Source organism: Athene noctua, chromosome 8, assembly GCF_965140245.1.
Source record: "Athene noctua chromosome 8, bAthNoc1.hap1.1, whole genome shotgun sequence".
Lineage (NCBI taxonomy): Eukaryota > Metazoa > Chordata > Aves > Strigiformes > Strigidae > Athene > Athene noctua.
This window is the reverse complement of record NC_134044.1, coordinates 25,453,063-25,472,629: the sequence shown is the minus strand read 5'-3', so window position 1 is coordinate 25,472,629 and position 19,567 is coordinate 25,453,063. Positions and strand designations below refer to the sequence as shown.

Genomic DNA, 19,567 nt, shown 5'->3' with positions numbered 1-19,567 from the left:
TTCATTTTATATAGAGAGGAAAAATGGCAAGTAGAAAGGCCCCAAATTACAGTCTTATTTAATTTAGAAACTTTTTTTTTTAGTAGCTAGAGAAAAGATATGCTCAAGTTACCTGATGAAACTCAGGGTCCTTCTCTCACCCTGTAATAATCTCTGTTTATTCCACCTAAAGTTTTTGAGAAACGTTGTGTGGAATGAGGACTTTGATAAATTTCGAATAATGATCTGACAATTCAGCATTTGGAACTAGAAAATACCTTTGCATAGGAGCTGAAATTTTCTGATAAAAATTATGCTCCTGTGCTTTACTGGCACAGTGAAGTTTGCCAGCAGAATTTCTAAGAGAATGTTTTGGAGACTTCAGTCACTGTTGGAGAAAGAACATGCCTTGCTATACAAAAAGATTTTATAATGATCAGCCTTTACAATGATCAAGCAGAGAAAAGAGAAATCTGAAGGAAAGGGAGGATAGGGAATAATTTTTCTGTGAAGAAATTGAAAGGTAGGAAGTCTGAACCACAGAGGTTTGTGACTATATGGTATTTCCAGTTGAATATCCCTGGGCAGAGGGCTTTACTCTGTCCTTTTTTCCACATTGATCTTGATCTATTTATCCCCTCTTCTTTCAGCATGGAGCCTAGGAGCTCAAGTGAAGGAGGAACTATGCTTGTGATGTGGGAGATGCAGATCAATAGGGCATGACTGACCGCTTTATTACAACCTTACACAGCACAGCACTGAAACTTGGTTCCTGTAACTACTGTTGGACTTTAAAAGCCATCTGTAAGCTTCAGCAGGAACTAGCCAGAGCCCCTAACAATACTGGGCTGCTGCAGTTCCATCAGTGGCACGCTGCCAGTGTCTACACTTTGACTGAGTGAACCGAATGAGCATTATATCAAACACATTTTGAAGTGAATAGCTTCACTATTCTATAGCTTTAACCTATAGCTTTAATGTTTTAAGAAAAATATAATATAAAAATAGACACAAAACTGACCTGTCAGTTCCCACCAAGAGAAGAGTCTCTTGTTTTCGTTCTCAGATGCACACTTGAAGCAGGAAGCCTGGAAGATTGTTTATAAAATGGCTGAGCACGTTCAAATGAGGCAAGGACATTCAACAGAGTGAAGAGATGCTCAGGAAGAACTTTCATGAACATTACGTAAAATATGAGGCTCTTTAAGTATCAATTTTCTTTTCATCCAGAGTTCTTGGATAAATTAATAAAGCATTTAACAGCCATTAATTAAGCAGGGGACATTTTAAGCAAAGAAAAGATAAACTTCAAGTGGGCAAAACTGTGAAAGCAATTCAGAAAAGTGAAGTCGCTGGAGTGAGCGCACCAGAGATTCATCCGGATGATCACGTATCTTGCTACAGGTATCACCAACCTATCTTTAGCCACCTTCTGGAAAGACGGCTCATTGATACCAGCTAGATCAGCACAGGAATTTGTTTGATGTGCTTAAGAGATTGGTAACAATAGCTCCTAACGTGACTGCGTTGCGAGGTGACAGTGTTTCCTTGGAGACAGTGAATCCATACAGCCCCAGCCAGGATCCTTGCAGGTTACCTCTCCAGAGGATGTAGAACTACCTCTCTATGCAGGGGCAAAGATGGGAAGATAAGCTTTGGCTGTAGACAAATAGCCTTACGCAAGATGTGAGGATTTTATGAAACAACAAGACATGTCTGAAAGGTAGGAGGGTGAAAGAAGAGAAGTAACTGTACTCATTGCACAGCTGGCTTGACATGCTTTGACAACAAAGATAGTGTTACAGGATTAAGTATCTTTTTAAAATGTACCAACCTGTATTGCTGATGGAGATTGTTGTGCAGTGAAAACAGGAAGAAAATTTTTTTTTTTTTATATCATTGGCTGATTACTGAAAGACTAAAGGTGTCTCAACAAAAATGTGTAATTTGTTGTAAAAATGCCTGAAAGGCACATTGATTGAGATGTGGCATTTGTATCATTGCAAGTTAGATCCGTGAAGAGCTGCACGGAATGTTAGTTAATATGCTAGGAATGTATAATTATGGTGATAAGACTTAATTATGTTAATTATGTCTTTCGGGGGGGCAATTTTATGATGCATAAAGCAAGATAATTGATGATACAGCTAACAGCAAGGATGCATTGTAACCAGAACTTACAGGTGTGTTTATCACTAAATTATGCTCAAACTGGTTCAAAATGTTGCATAATGTCTCATAAAACTTCTATAAAAAAAGTAATTGAAAGGTAATAGAGCATGGAAACACTACGTCCAAGTTCTCTACTATTTTAAGTTCAGAGAGTTCTCATAACAAATGTTTGCATACAAGCAACAGCTGCTACAGATCAGTAAATTGTGTGCGTTCCGAACAAAGCACAGCCTGAATTCTGAGTTTGCTGTCTTCTAAATACCTATACAAATTGAGTTTGTAAGTTAACCCTGTGGTTCATTTATGTTGATCATTTTTGGCATGTGCAATTGCCTGAGACAACATAAATAACTGAGTGTTTGTATCATGCGAGCAAACAGCTATTTGTGCAAGTGGTCTGGACAGATCCATAACCAGCTCTCTTAGAGCCTATGCAAAACCACCAGCTCTGACCTAGATATGAGATCTCCTCTCTTTGGGAGGGTTTATTGCCGTTTTCTTCATTTGTTTGCATTTTTTTCTTAAGGATGATCTTAAAATACATGAGATTTGGGTTTTTTAGAATAGTTCACTTCTATAGTAGCAGGAGCATGGAGCACTTTGCTGTTAAATACCAATCTGACCAGACTTCTACAGGAGCACGGGCCTTTCCGTCATCTATGTTCTGTGATTTGGCGGGATGTGAAGTGAGCACCGTAGGAGTTCTGACTCTGAATATGCAGAGGTGGTATTAATAGCCCTACTGCTTGTTCCCAAATCTTTTATCAGGGGCATTTCACATCTACAGGGAAAGCACCCATGGTTCAGTGAAAGCTAAGCCTGCTCGAGGTTGCTTGTTCATGAAAAGTAGCTGGGGATAAGAGTACTGGAAGCTAGACCAGACTCCAAAACTGCTCACAACACTGGGACAAAAGCCTTTCAAATCCCAGTCACAAGAGTTTGTTTATAGCTGCCTTTATCCTTACTCCCACTGAGATTTCCATTTGTTTTTTTCTGTGAGGGAAAGCTGGACCTCTGCTGTAGAGTCTAGGATATTTGTTTATAGAGGCTGACAGCTATATCAGAAGAAAGGAGTCTTTTCACAGAATCACAGAATCATTCAGGTTGGGATCATCGAGTCCAACCCTCAGCCCTGTTCTGCAAAGTTCTCCCCTACACCACATCCCCCAACGTCTCATCTAAACGACCCTGAAACACACCCAGGGATGGGGACTCCCCCACCTCCCTGCATCTCCATCTGGCACAAGGGTACTTTGGGTAATTCTGTTTTCTTTTGACTGACAGTCTTTTCTTAACAGCCAAATATCTAAAATAATGTACAGGAGAAATGTTTTTCACTCAGAATATCTTTCGCTGGTGTAGTTTCAGAAGTAGCTCAGCTATAGCTCTTCAAAGTATTTCATGGACTTTTAATATATTCTACCCATAAAGTCAGCTAGGCTCAAAGGTACTTGCACTGCAGTTAGAAAATCTGCAGCATTTTGTTGCCTATAAAAATGTTACCAAGATGTCAGTGGGAGGAGAAGCAGACCCGTTTCACGGACACACTGACTGACACTGACATCTTGATAAAGTGTGAGTTTTGTCAGTGAACTCTATAGAAGTGCCTGATTTTCCAAGATATGGCCTGATACCCCATAAATCATGTTTAGAAAAATACAGTAGCTGCTCTGTACTCATTCCTTCCAGTTTACAAAATATTTCAGCCACTTAATTCCCCACTGGGACTTCCACTGAGGAAAATGCATAAAACACATTGGGTTAATCGTGAGTACCCCCACGCTCCCTGTTACCTCTGTTCAGCTCATACGCAACACTCTAGATTTCAAGGTGCTAGCAAAGGATTGCTTTCTACAATTTAATTATTTAGATGAAATGGCTATTTTATATATTTCAATGAATGATTTTTATATATTTCAATGATGCATGGAACAGATTTCCCTGAGCTTTTTTGAAGTGATCAGAAGTCCTGCTATTTCAGAGCATCCTTTAGGCACTTAAAGTGGGATCCTCCTCATCACGCTTCAGATGTCCTGAAGGGGTGTCCACTCTCAGGAAAGCCTGTGGGCTCCTCATGCAGTCGGTGTGGGCTGGGGTTCACTCCAGATGAAAATAACAGGCATGGAGGGCGGGTTGAGTAAGTGGGTGTGTGGACATGCCGCCTTGTCTCCACTGACTGTAGAGGGAGCCAGGAAAATTTGCTAGGCCTGGTTTTGCAGGCTGACAACCCCAGCTAGGTGGGAGAAATCATACTTTAACCAGATGGAGCTTTTAGATGTTTAATGTTGACTTGAGTATTCTGAAATTTTGTAGATGGATTTGATATCGGTGGCAAAGCTTTAACTATGGTACCAACAACCAGACTGAGGGCCAACCTCAGAATTTAGAAGTTGGTCACACACAGAGTTCTTCCCCCTTACCATTTTAAGTTTCCTTTCCAATCCCCTTTTATAGCATTCTTAAAATATAGTCAAGTATCTCTGCTTAAAACACATCATAGATTATTCCCCCCACACACCCCAAGAAGAGAGAGAGAGTGGAGGTATGCTATTGCCACAGAGGGTTTCCATTAGTGAAATTAATTCCCCTCTCATAAGAATTTAGGTCTATGATTTATGATAACCACCAATTTCTCACTGCAGGCAAAGTGAGAGGAAATGACTCAGCCTGGACAGACATCATGAATCTAATTTTTTTCCCCCTAATGCTTGACATAATCTAGTGTGCTGCTCCCAGAGGTGTCATTGGAGATTCATATCCAGCCGAAGGGCCTCACAATCAAGGCAGAAAATGTTGTTACTTTCATGTATTCTGTGATCTGTAATTGTTTGGAATTGCGTCCTGCCTCATTCATTACCATTTCTTTTTTATCAATTTTGCAGCAAAATAGTAAGGAAAACAAAGCAAGGGAGAGAAAAGTGGTGTTGCACTTGCTCCTTCAGAAAAATCTTCTGTGACATAATGATAGGGTCCAGCTGGTGCTTATTAAATACAGTTTTGAGATGAAAAATGTTTCCTTCTTTCACTCTTTCCAATAGAAATCTCACTACCCACCTGATTGGAGAAGTCTTATCTATCACATATTGATTCTGGAACTTTATGTTTTATTTTCTATTACCGATACAGAATTTTGTGAGTGGGTTTCTGCCAAAAGATCAGAATAGATATCATGGTAAATGGTTCAGCTAAAATGTTTTATCCCACGTTTCAAGGGATTAGAAGTGTATATTCATGTCGCAGCAGAGGAGGTAGTTTCTAGATGAGAGGAAGGTTATGAAAAGTCTTGCAGTTATAAATAGTCATTTGAATCCATCCTAACAAATTGCTTTCCAAAACTGAAAAGCATTGCCAACCTTTCTCTTAAATATAATAGAATTTCTACATATTTCTCTGGTATGACCTCATTTAACATACAAAGAAGCAGGGCAAAAACAAATAGCAAGATAGGGCTAATCAAGAGTTCCCAGAACTTTTTTTTTTTTTTTAATTGACCAAATGTAAACCCTCTTACAGCATTGCTGTGTGTGTGAATGCCTGCTGATCTGTAGCAGCACACACACATGAAAATGGGCTGACCTCTAAAAATGTCTAAGTAAATAGCAGTTATTTCCAGAAATGCTGATCTTGCTCAGCTTCCTTTAAGTCATCTACAGTTTATTGTAGCTGGTTTGATCCTATTTAAAAAAAAAAACAAAACACCACACCACCATAAAGCATGAAGGAAGGAGCACTTTTGTATATCAGTACTGTTCTGTGCGATATGTATGCACTTCCAGGCAAGCACCAGGAACGATGTAATACTGGCTTTTGCTGATGTTTAAAAAAGACAAAACAATCCTAGTAAGGTCAACAGTGTATGTCTCTTCAGGATTATTTGCCAATAATATGTAATCATAAGTTTTAACTGATGTTCTATTTAGCTTGTCTGTTACACTCAATATGAAACTTTCATTACCATCCTCACTAGACCATTTTAAAGCTGCATTTTTATTCTCCATTTCTGCTCCTGACTATAATTGTTTTAATGATGCTTACTGACAGCTGATACTTTCTGGCAAGCTCTCACCAAGCTTGTACAGTAAAAGTCAAATTATAGTGCTGTATGCACACGCTTACTAAATTAATTTTTTTTTTAAGTATTCCATGGTAAATTTCTAAATTGCAGCTGCCTGTCTGCAAATTAGCAGTCTCTCTGAAGCACAATTGGAGAAACTGTATCATTTGGGGTGTAGAAAATGTACTTTTGAAATTGTTCTTAGGCAATGAACTAGCAGAGCACACAAGCACATGACTTCAAGACTCTATTGAATAAAGTTCAACTCTTCTCTGGAGCCTTGATATTCTACTGAAACATACTCAAGGGATTAAAATAAATATGCAGTTGAGGTACCTTTTCATCCACCCTGGATCCACAAAAGCAGGGCTATAGAGGGTAGAAGGGGACATATCATGCTCTTGAACAAGTTCAGTTCTTCCTTTTCTCCAAGACCAATTATTTCTAACAAACTGCCAGTAAGTTCCTCTGTCTAATGTTTGGACACATCTGTGAAATCCTCATACGTGTAAGTAAACTGTACTTAGGCAAAAGGTCCCATTGAGGGACTCGAGGGGATTTCCTACGGTTTGACCTCAGGATCACGTGGCTATTGTCTGGTGGTAAATCCTACCCCTTGCTACTCTGTTTTTTCTATTATAAAACAGTTTGCATTTCTCTGAACAGAATCGATTACTGGTTTAACATTTCCTCTCCAGTTCCTCAGGTCTGACTACAAGCAATCAGAAATTCTGGAAACCCTATTCCTCCTGCTGCTCCATCCTGAGTGATACACACGCTATTGCACCAGTCTTCTCACAGAACAGAGGAATCGTCAGGCAGAACTGTGATTCTGGGCTCCTTTCCCCAGTAAGTGTTTGGTTTATCGGTCTGCTTACAAGTTGGTAGAAGAGAGACACTGACAAAGAGTAACTAAGGCAGAAATCTCTTCCTCAGCTTTGAAGCTGATTACGTTTTGTCTCCTTTCATTTTCCAAAGCTAGGTCAGATTATAAATAAGATTATATGATATGGTGTCAGCTGTGGCAAGGGATTTGACTCAGCCTTTAAGCACACTGCACAGAACTGGATGCAATGGGCAAGTATATAAGAAGTCCTGAAGAGGGTGTGTACGTTTGCTATAAAATGACATAACAAGGAGTGCTCTAAGAGGTGACAATACAGATATTCTGCGAGATCTCTCTCTGATATTTTAACCTATTTGTGGAAGTAAACCAGAATGGGCTGTGGTACCCTGCACCTAAACTGTGAATTCCCACAGCATTTATCAGCTTCTGGAGGTGGCTCCACCTGCAGGGGATGAGTCAGAGGTGTCTGCTCCATCTCTCCTCCTCCTTCAAATCCACCATCAAGGCTTCCAGAAATGCAGGAAGTTCAAACAAATGCCCAGCTGCATTGCCCTGAGAGGTTCCCCCATGGTAGGCAATCGTGGTGCTGTGTCCATTGGGCAGGACACAAATCACACCTCCTCCACAGACTACAGACAGAGTTAGAGACTTTGGTCCTTGCTCCCTCCTGGGAGATGGATGCTCTGGAAATTATGAAACATGTTGTAGTTAAAAAGCAAAATGGGCAGAAACCTCATATTCTCAACTGCAGTGGTAGGTTTTCTGTATGAAGATTTAGTGCCTCAGTAGCATTCAGGATATATTGTACGTAAGCTTGTCCAGAAATGAGTTTACATATATATGCATACACAATGCATGCCATTGTATCCTCACTTCCACACATCATTTTGCTGTTCACCAGATGGCATTAAGGCAGAAAACATTGTAAGCATGTATGAATGTTATTTCTGCTGTAATAAGGCCAGAAATATGAGAAAATACAATGCCAGAAACTGAAAAACCTTAACCAATTCTTTTTTTTTTTTTTTTTTTTTTTTTTTAAGCTTCCTTCTGATTCCTTCAAGTATCTTGGCTGGTGTGACATAGAAGAACATGATGTTCGAGGAAATCAGCTTCATTGTCCCCGAGTGAGAGAAGGTAAAGATCAAAAAGACATATTCATGTTTAAACCTTAACTCTATTTACTCAAACCATGTGTCCTTAAATGTTATGAGTTTAAATAATGGAGTCTGCCTTTGTTTTGAAAAGGGGCAGGATTTCATCCCATATTGTATGTGCTTACTTTTTTTAATTACTAGGAAAATACCCTTCATAATTCTGAAAATGGGAAACAAAAGCCAGAACTGTAATTTGAAAATTTTTAGAATTAATGTGGTGTCAATTACTGCTCTCTGAAGTTCATTAACATTTAAATACTATAGAGAATGTAATAACAATATGCCCAACAAGAAACCAAGAGTGAAATCCAGTCCTGCAAACAGTGGCACATATATTTTATTTTAAGACTGAGTTGGCCCAGTTGCAATCTACAGACTCTCAAAATCAGGAATGGAAGATGGGTTTTAAAATCCAGTGTTTGCATATTTGGGACTAAACAGTGGAAAAATTCCACACTGTCTCTTCTTTAGTAAGGAATTTGAAGATATCCATAGCTCTAAACATTTCAGTAGACCTTAAGGCTTTAAGTCTTCAGCATGTGTCGTTCTTAATACAAATGAGGTTTTGAATATGACTAAATGACCAGTGGCAGTTGTTGTCAGTGGTCTGGAAGTTACAAACATATCCCTTTCTCAGGACAATTAAAGGCTAAGTACATAACCGCTATATAAATTCATAGCATGTGAAAGAATATATAGAAACAGTACGTTAGAACTCAGATGCTTATGCTCAACCATTTAGAAAAAGCTTTTATTCTGAGCTGTAGAAGAAACCTCATTTACTAACCATGTACCAGATCATCACGACCTTAGATTGCTTGCTGAATTATGAGCCCAGAAATGGTAGAAAAATCTTCACATTAATTTACATCTTAGTAGCCTGCAAACCTACACACCTATAATATTATATATATATCTCCATTTCAGATACCTTCCCAGCCATATATATAATCTTTCAGCAAGTTACTAAGTGCCAGTTCCATATCACATCCACTATTATAAATCTTTTTTTTTTCTGGCCAGGGCCCTCAGAAGAAGAGCTGTTTTTCAGAGGAGAAGAACATACTTTGAAAAAAAGAAAACAAGTAACTGACACAGAAAAGTGGCAAAGGAAGCTGCAAGAGAACTGGGAAAACTGTGCTGTAAAAGTTTCTCATTAACATTTTGTACAGTAGTGGTAAATAAGCCAAATAATAATGTGCTGGCTGCTCATTGCAGTTAGCAGTTTTAAAGCTCTGGTTGGCACCATGACACTGTAAAACAGAAGGGTTTTTTTACAAGCTGGAACACTGGAATATGCTGTTATTTGGGTTGTGACCCAAAAGAGTAAGCTCTTGTGTTGTGACAGGGCTTCATTTGTGCTCAGGCATATAAGAATGAGTGACATTCTTTGCCTGCTTAGTGCCTTCTTCAAAAATTGATAATACATGAATAGCTAGAAAATGGAATATTTTCATTTCAGCTCTATCACTCCTTCCTCGTACCAGCCTGAGCAGTTCTTTTGGCTAGTGGTACTATATTATTGCTGGTCTGATCAGTGGTAAGTTACAACCTCCCTAAAATCAAGGAGGAAGCCGGGTAGTATCTTCATCTAACACAGACCCAGCACTCTGGGTCACGCCTCTCCTTATGCATAAACACATGATACAGACCGGAGATTATTGGTATCTGGCTGCTGCACAGCACTATTGTTCCAGGTGAGTTTAGAAGCCAAACCAATAAACTACAGTCAGTCCTGCTTTCTCCACCCAGAGCACACACACTGGCATCCCTCTGGACAGTGAGGTTCACACACTTAAGAGATGGTTTTTCTTCTTTACTTTGAAAGAATTGGACAGTGCACCACTATGATTCTAAGGTGAATTTGGCAACTGACACCACCAATTGTATAAGAGCAGCATAATAAAGCAGATTCACCTTTTAACTAATTCTGACATTGAGAAAATTTAATGATACATTTAGTTTAGAAAGCAAGGAAAAAAAAAAAAAAGTGATTTGTTTTATTTTTCCCTTCCCAGGAGTTGAACCTTTCATTTCAGGACCTGGGTGATCTTTACCAGGTGGAAAACTTCAAAAGGATTCTCCAAAGACTGATTCGGGTGGAAAAACTTTGGTTGGTGGACAATTCTTTGACAGACCTAAGTGCCATAAGGTTGCCAAGGTAGACAAAATGCCCTGTTTCTGTTTTTATGTAATATTATAGAAATAAAAATTATTGTTTATTTAAGTAATAGCTGGAGCAGACTCTTGAGAACTGCCAAAATATTATATTTTAGGGAGTATTCAGAATCCATCAGTATATTGCTATTCTGAGTTCATGTCATCCCCAAATTGAAAATATCCTGCAAGGAGATCAGATGATTTCCCCTTTATTCCTGGTGAATAATTAACAAGTCTCGTCAAGTTCAGTGATATTTGTTCTGAAATAGAAATTTGTTCAACACTGAAGGAATCTATATGAAGAGATGGTGGAACATAACCCAAGCAGAGAGGCCAAGCGTGACCATGACAACTATAGTTTTACAATCAATTTATTGCTAGTGTTGTCGTATGTCCAGATATATGGAAAGTTGTAATATTGAGAACAGGAAAAATGATGTATCCATAGTACAATATAAAGAACGCTGAGAGTATAAAGTGAACAGATATGATCTCGCCATCCATGAGTAGGCAAAAATAGCACAAATGAAAAACCAGTGTGAAAGCAGGTCTTGAGGAATCAGCTTCTTGTATTTCTCATTGGAAGCCTTGAGTGGCCATGATTTCAACCACATGAAGAGCCATCCCTGTGTTGACTTACAGGTATATACTATTACAGAGGTGATCAATGATGTCGTATGCTTTGTTCTTTACAGATGCAGAGAACTAAATGTCAACAGAAACCACTTTACATCCTTCAAACAGCTGCCAAAGTTACCTCAGATTCAGCATTTATCACTCGCGGAAAATAACATTCTGACACTAAGTGGAATATCAGACTTCAGACATACTCCACTTGAATCCCTTATACTCAAGAGGAATCCCTGTGAGTTTCAAGAAAGATACAGACAACTGTAAGTCTTGCCATCTCACAGCCAACAAAAGTCGATCGACACAAAGAAATGTTTGTGAGAGGGTTCAGAAGGAATAGAATCTCAAATACAACAAGCATATAATAAACAAATACAATAAAAACAACCTTTTTATTTTCCTATAGTCTGAACTGTCATAAATGCTCCAGGAACATGGACTGATGAGCCAGTGTCTGATAGCAGCCACAGAATATTCAGAAACTGCCTAGGAGGCTTTCTAATCACATGACTGGCAGTTTTTGAGCTGAACTAAGTCCATGGATCAAGTTTAGAGACAGTGAGTAGGGCAGATAAATTAGATTCCCTTTTATTAATAGGAACTACCTATTATTCAAACTCTCTTCAGTCTTATTGCATCCCTCGTGTATTCTGAAAAGAGTTGAAATTGCATTACATGTCAGAGATGGAATCAGAAGGATGTGTTGAAAAATTGGAGCTAAAGGAAGAGAAAAGCAAGTTTCCTTTATTTGATTTTTCTGGGTTGTCTCCTCTCTCTGTGGCAGCACTGTGGATGTTACACTGCCTTGAACACCCCACTTGGTGTAGGTACATGTTGCAGGCAGTGCAGTGTAGTGTAGACTTAACAGAGCTGCCTTGGGCACTGGAAATAAAAATCCAAATCTGAGATAGAGAGTTCAGGGGAAGATAATTTATTCTAAGTCTCATGCATGTTTTGACACTCACACCCCTATTATACTCTTTCCCAGTTGCTTTGACTCCAAAACCATGTTGCCATGAAAAAAATTGCATACAGGTTGGAAAGTTGGAAGCGTGTTCCTTCTGAACTCTTCAGAAATCTGCATGGTTGCATGTTTTTTGCCCATTACAAACAGAGTCACATCAGCTATCTACAGAAGGCAGCATTGATATTTTTGAGATAAACCTTACAGCATGTGTCCAAAAAGTCATCTCTTCCTGGGAAGGGAAAAATAATAGAAGTTTAAAAGAAAGTCTTTAACAAAAACCTTTAATAGAAACCTTTAACAAAAGTGCAAAAAGCTTTGCAGGGAGCAGTTTCTTCATCACAGAAGGATAAAAGTTGTGTTGCATTTCTTTCGATCTGAATCTTTGCTCTTCAGCAGTCTAGGAAATTCAGTCTAGGTTAACAATGTGTCCTCTCTTTTGCGTTAGACAACTGGTTTAATTCTATAGAAATGTAGATACTTGTAGTTCTTTACTGAGTCTAGGACATATAACTTGTGCAACAGAGTGAAAACTGAATATTTTTAATTAGCTCTTTATCAGATAAATTCTGCAACAAATGACAAATCAAGATTTCCAGCAATACAAATCTGTTTTGGATAAGTTTGAATCCACTATTTGTTTTTTCTCGCTGTCTATTTTGTTCTCAACATTTCGCAAGGTGATTTGTCTCAATTTCTGTTTTTCTTTTGTCTCTCTTTAAGTGTATTCTCCAGTTTGCCAACTTTGAAAATGCTGGATGGCATCCCAAAACTGCCAGAGGACTGTTCAACCCCAGATATCAGGGGTTTTGTCAAAATGTGTACTATACTCTAGCGCTGTATTTTTGTAGGATCTCAGACATGCTAGAGTCACCTCACTTAAAAGGTACAATAAATCTTGTATATGGAAGTTACTGTATTTTGTTATCAAAGAGATATTGAAGCAGAAATATAATTATTTTGAATGCATTTGTGATACTGCAGACTTCAAGTAAGTATTGATTAGTGTCATGTAAATAAGACATAATGTGTATGCTGAGTGTCATGAGTTTGTTGTATTAAAAATATTGGGTGACTTTCTTGTCTAGGAACTCTGTGTAGACAACAACTCACAATTATTGACTCCCACTGCATTTACTTAAAATATGTCCAAGTTCAGACCACATGTCCATTATTGGAAATAGAACAGGGATTAACATCCAGGATGAAGGAGAGAAGAAAAAAAATCCAAAATTAAAGAACAGGCTATGCAGTTTTCCCCTTTATGTCCCACCACTGTCCTAGTATTCTTTAATGTACTTTGTAGATGGGAAACACAGACCCACCCCAATCATTTTTCCACTTCAAAATTTTAAAAAATAATGAAAAAAATCCTTGCTTGGGAATTTGGTATGGCTAAGAGCATTGGGGAGGTAAATCATGACAGAGGAAAGAAATCTTTCGACTTGTTGCTGGTGTTGTTTAGGAATGTTTTGTTTCTTAATAGAGGTTCCTCAAACCAGAGCCACAATGAGGGAAAAGAGATGTGGAAGCTGAAAAGGGATATGTAAGGACTCCCCAGGATATCTGAATACATTTATTTTGAGAAGTATCTGTCCTTGTCTTTGATTCATTTGCTGTTCAATTTTAGTTTTCCAGGCAGCTCATACTGACTCACAAATAGCTGTGCCACTAATGGTTCAGGAAAAGAATGACAGAGTCCTGGAAAATGAAGACAATTAACAGAATTGCCTAATTCCAGAGAGTGTCAATAAATTCTCTGCTGTGCATTGGCTGCAGGCTCGGTTTGGTTCAGTTACAGGGGGAGGAGTAATGACTGCTCAGCCCTGTCGAGCTCTGCACTGCAATGACTTAGCAGCAGAAAGGTCGCAGCAGCTCTGTATAATGTCTCTATTGGATTCAGGCAAGAGAAATGACCACCTTGAAAAGCTTCCAGTCTCTCCCTTAAGACTGTTCCTACATTTCCCGCAGCCTAGCAGTCAAAACTGTTGATCAAAATACTGCATGAGCTAGATCACAGGATTTGGAATGTATAACAGTTATCTAGCTCAGAGTATTTTCAACTGCTGTGAAAGGAAAAAGACAATGGACCACTGCAAAGAGGTGTCAGGTTGAGGGCTCACACTCAGGAAATATTCTTGCAATTCACAGAAGCTGGCCATTTCCTTCCCAGTATTGCCATGCTCACAGGGTTTGATAACTAGATCCAGGCATTGTAGTCCACCCCGGCAATGGGAACAGACCACGCTACCACAAACCCCTCCATAAACATACACAGCATCCAGAGGGTGCAGTTCAACACAGCAATAAGCTCCTACAGATTCGGAGAGAGATGATGTTGTTTACACAGAAACAACAAGGCAACCAGAGCTTTGAAACGGGAAAAGCAGAACATTGTGTGCTGTACAGCGTGGCAAAGCGGGCCAGAGGAGCCGGAATCTTTCACGCGGGGAAGGTAACAGAAAACCTGAAAGCTTTCTGAGGAATGAGGCTAGTAGTCAACCTCAGATCTAGTATTTAGTCTACCCACATACCGTATGATACAGTAACCAACCTAAAGCCCCCACTGTGGGTTTGGGAACGGAAAGGGTAAAAACAAAGGATGACATTTATTATTCTTAACTGAGGGTGTATGTGAGAAAGCACCATCTCCTCAGAAGCAAGGCAGAGAGATAAAGCAGAGAGGAGACAGACCCTGGAGGACCACCCTCACTGCCCTGGGCAGAGACAGCCAGCAGCTCGCAGCTCGCTGGGACTGCTGAGCCTGGAGACAGGAAAGGGAAACGGTCTTTTCCTGAGGTATCAGACACTAAGGAGCGTTCAAATCAGCCACGTTCACGTTACATTAAAAAGCACTTGAGGACTAGGCTCTCTTCCCAGAATTTGGCATTAGAAAATGAGACTGAGATGGGAAATCATTCCAGTCCCATGGGCTGACATTTCAGTTACAAGCTCCTACCACCCACTTCTTGCACATGAAATTAGGAGCCGGTCGAGTCTCTCCTAGGATCACACTCAGAGACTTTGCTCCTCAGACCTGAGTCCTGGGTCAGCCACAAGAAAGAGGCACAGACAGTGATTTAGTCTTTCCAGACAGGAAGCTGGTTCTACTCTCATAATTTTTTCTTTCATTGTTTTAATGCTCTGGCTTTGGAATCCCAGAGAAATATGAGGTAATACCTAGGGAGCCTTACAGATTTTATTTAAAGTGCATCCAGGAGCAAGAATGTACTGGTGATGTTTGAGTCACTTTGCTGCAGTGAGATTTAACTGAGATGTTCACTATTAGCAATGTCACATGGGGAACAGGGAAAAAAGAGCAATTAGGTTCCAGCTGGTTGACTGGGCAGCAGCCACAGACCGAGGAAGCACACTGGCTACACTGCAACATTACCAGTCAACCAGAAATCCCAGCAGCAGGAACCTTCTGAAACTGGCCTGAAGTTCATGCCAAATCAGGCGTAAATTAATACACATTTTGGGTTCTCAATTAGACTGTTACTATCTAACTTCCTTTTCCTGCCAAATTTACACTCAGCTTCACTCAAGAAAAAAATGGGCCTGCAGCAAATTACTCTCGAGTTTTACTCCCTTGCTTTTCCACAGTTATGTTACAGAGTGGCCTAATCTAAACCTAGTCTATGACTTCAAGAAAATCTGGAAGGAATGAAACAGAAATATAGCCTTTATTTTGCTAGAGCTTTTGAGATTTCATCTATTGTGATTTCACTCTGAAATTAAAATAATAGCTGCCACCTGTGAGCTCCGTATCAAAGTATCATGACATCAATTTCCAGTTATTCACAAAGATTCCTTTGAACCCGACGTTTCATGAAAATTTAACGAAGTGTTCCCAAAGTCTTGCCTAACATCATGGGACAAGTCCAGGGGTGACAGACTTCAGAACTGAGTTCCCAAGTTTCATTTTAACTGTCTCTTTATTTCTCGTTATGTCTAAATTTCTCAATACAAAATAAAAAGCAAGCAATATCAAATCAAAAGACAGATTCTTTAAATGGACAGAGAGAAGACAAGACTTTTAATTTAATCCATTTATCATAATCCCAGGAACTCCAGAGCAGGGTTTAAAAAATCTCTAAGTATTACAGTACATGGGTCATGGAAGCAAAGTTGTAATGAAGAAGAAATCATCAACCACTGATGAGCATTTCAAAGAAAACTGTTTGCTCATACACACATTAACCTTGTAGAACGTGAAGCACAAACATCCTATGTTTATATTGGTCAGAATTATTTAAATCACTCAGGAAATAAAGACTTTGAGCCATTATCCTGCTTCAGGACCGTGCGTTGCAGCACCAGTATTAGATGTGAACACAATGAAGAGGAAAGCAGTGGCTTTCCTTGCAAAAGGAGACCTTGCAAAAATGTCTTATGCTGTGAGAGTGCATCAGAGGCAAATCAGAGCTGATCAGTTAAGGCTGTAATTCATCATTATGTATGTTAATGCTTAAGCCCAAATTTATACACCTCTGCGGAGTAAATAACTTGTCGATGATTCCCAAGTTTAGGCTATGCTGGAGCACAAAACGGTTATAAGGACATCACAAGTGACTTCCTGAGGTCCTTGTCAACTCTCAGGTCTCTGTACCTGTAAGAACTGTGCCTGACACTTTGAAATACGTTGTGGGGAAGGATCTGGGTGAGGTGGTGGGTCGCGGTGCTTGCTGCATCGCCATAAACCACGGAGGAGCAGGCACTGAGGGCTGCACATGGCGCTGCACGGCAGGCTCTGCTTTGGCTGTGGCTAAACACGCTCTAGCTCTTCCTCCAGGAACCGACTTGCATGTCCCTGTGGCCAGGAAGGGGATTAGTTTTCTCGTGTCTGGCTTCTGTTCCTGGTATCTGTGTATCAGTGATGCCAGCGCAGCGGTGCTTTCAGCACTTGCGTATTCCCTCACCGAACACGAGTGACTACCAAAACCCTTCTAGCATTAAATTCAACAGCAAAACTTCCAGAGACTTCAAAGCTGCAGAGGCACAGCTTTATTCTTCTGTGTGGAAGGAAGCAAACTACTCACAGATCAGGGATCGGGTTACCAAAAAGGGCATTATGAGGCTGTTAACCTTTGAGAAGCAGAACACTCTCCCCTTTCCCTGGAGAACCTTTTTTTGAAGATCAGAGTATATTCATTTGTTTTACCATTTCCTTCCTGACTGATTAAAATCAAATACTTTCTGGCCTATGTAAGGCAGCTTTCGATCACTGCCACTTAAATTTTGCCATTCAATAAAGAACCTTCAGCATTTCTGATGATTTCCTTGCTCTCAGCACTGAAAGAAAAAATGAATTTAGAGAATATAGTGACTGATGTTTTGATCTATTTGGATACATGTATGAGACATGCAGAGGCACGCTGGCAGGAAGCATGGGTGGAAATAAGCTATTAAGATGTCCCAGAGCATTCATTTTTCATTTGTAATCTATCATCCAGGATACATTTGCTTTGGAATTGCCAGGTACCATGCTACATTATGTAATTGAAAGCACTGAAGATAAGAAGGCCATTGGCAACATATGCTTTGGATAAAAGCAGCTATAAGAATAAACCTAATGACCATAACAGGGACGAGACCAGCGTGGACAGTAACAAATTGGGAATGACCAGAAAGTTCATGAACAGTCAACCTACAGGAAACGGTCCGGTCAGCCTTGGGGAGTGAAATCCAAGCCATTGTTTTTTTTTTCTTTTTCGTACTGATCATTTTATTTTTACTATGTGTTAATATCATATATTTCTGATTCCTACTCTACATACAGTCTACTTTCTTGCTACAATTACTCTTTATGACCTGAGCACTGAGCTGGTTTGAGGATGGTCCTGTTAAGAGGCATGGATGATGAAGTCAGATGTGTCTTTGATGCAATTTTAATTTTCTGTGTTAAAACTTACAAAGTTCCATTTTTCTGAACTCAAGGAAACTCAAACAAGGGACTGCATCTGTGCTCAGGGCTCCAACCCCTTTTTCAGTCAGGCTCTCCCATTTTCTCAGCATTACACGTCTTTGAGCTTTACTCTCCTGGGTTCTAACTTGCTTCTTTCTCCATGTTAGTTCAGTCACACTCTTGTGGCTGCAAAGACCTGCAACATGTTGAGCTACAGCTTCCCACCAGCCCAAAACTCTAGCCCAGGGTGTTGCTTGTGCTGCTGCAGGGCTTTCTTTGCCTCCCAGACCCAGCTGTTCTCTCCTGGCTTGTGTCTCTGGTCCTGCCCTGCAGGTTTGCCCAGTTCCACCTTCAGGTCCACCACTGCCTCTGGTATGTTTGGCATCATGTAGGCAAAACAAAATTGGCGGTGGAGCAAGAAGTTCTGTGGGTTTAAATAAGTCAAATGACATCCATTCTGTATGAGCTATCCCTATTTAGCTTTAAAAAGCAGAATTCTTCATGAGGACAGATCTCTAAATCAGGGTACATTATAGAGGAATGTGTTCAGCTTGGAGGACGTTTGAAATCAGCAGTGTCTAAAAGACAAAGAATAAGGAGCTTCGACTACTGCATTTCTTCACTCAGCTTAAGGTTTTACCACTGGTTCTAACTTGAAGTATTGGCAGTCTCTTTTCCTCTGCTATTTTTTTTTTTTTATTGTCTTCCTTTAAACATTACAACTGTGATTATAAAATCACAGCTTAAGCTCAGAAGAGTAGATATATGCCTGTAGAGAAAATGGAATATAATGTTAATTCTACAGAGGGAAGCGCTCAAAGTGCTTATCATGTCCCATGCCACAAAGATTAGATTAAAATGTCCTAAGATTTTACTGTGACAATATCACACTCAAGCACTCTGAACCAAAAACCTCACAGAGTGCCTAATTATTATATTTGGTGCCTAATACTTGTCAGCTTGAAGGTGCTAGAATAAATCCAGGCCAAATTTCTCTGCAGATATAATCCCATTTATTCTAGCTGGGTTTATTTACACCACAGATATCTGCCAGTTCTTAATTAGTCATATTTAAGGCCGTAATTAAGTCTGACCTAAATCTACCTTTAAATCCTGGATCTTCACATGCCGATTCATTGCAACACCTGGATGCCCAAAGTCATTTGGATGCTGGATGCAGGATAACGTTAGCACAGCACACATGAGCTTGAGGGGGGCCACAAGGCAGCAGTTTTTGTGATGAGAAGTGTCCGAGTTCAAGCATAATTGTGTGGTGCTGCAAAGTCCTGCACAGCACTGTCTAGGGCATATCCCAGCATATACATATATCCTTCCTACAATGAGTATTTCAAGAGAAGAAAAAGGAATTTATTTTTTAACCAACACAGCTGGAAACACATTATAAATTATTAGAGCTCCGAGCCTGCACTGCTGTGAAGTTGTGCCAGTCCTCCCAGACCAGACATCTGGGAACTGCTGCCCCAAGGAGGGGCAGAGGCAGGTTTTGTGCCTGGGCAGCCTGGGCAGGAGAGGGCTGGTGAGAGGGTTTGTGCTGGAGAGAAACCAGCTGGGCTGTGGGGATCCAGCGGAGGGGCAGACGGCCAAGGGCTGCACGGATCGGGAAGAGAGCAAGGGCCAGCAATGTGGTGTTACAACAAAGCCAAAGGGGCACATTTCAGCAGGAGCTTTACAAGTT

The 19,567-nt window shown here is 40.0% G+C and overlaps 1 protein-coding gene across 1 annotated transcript; it reads left to right on the top strand.

The window, feature by feature from the left end:
- Nucleotides 1–1,523: 1,523 nt before the first annotated feature.
- On the top strand, nt 1,524–13,897 carry LOC141963150 (uncharacterized). Its single transcript, XM_074912203.1, has 7 exons — nt 1,524–1,702; nt 6,904–7,054; nt 8,096–8,189; nt 9,233–9,351; nt 10,228–10,370; nt 11,065–11,262; nt 12,687–13,897. The coding sequence occupies exons 1-7, from the start codon at nt 1,677–1,679 to the stop codon at nt 12,796–12,798; spliced, it is 843 nt and encodes a 280-aa protein (XP_074768304.1). The 5' UTR covers nt 1,524–1,676; the 3' UTR covers nt 12,799–13,897.
- Nucleotides 13,898–19,567: the final 5,670 nt, after the last annotated feature.

What these genes read in the sequence shown, in the direction of transcription:
- LOC141963150 (XM_074912203.1), top strand. Translation starts at nt 1,677, where the DNA reads ATGAAACAACAAGACATGTCTGAAAG. An exon ending in CAACAAGACATGTCTGAAAG is followed by an intron (nt 1,703 to 6,903) that starts GTAGGAGGGTGA and finishes TTTCCTCTCCAG; the next exon opens with TTCCTCAGGTCTGACTACAA. An exon ending in AGTGCCATAAGGTTGCCAAG is followed by an intron (nt 10,371 to 11,064) that starts GTAGACAAAATG and finishes TGTTCTTTACAG; the next exon opens with ATGCAGAGAACTAAATGTCA.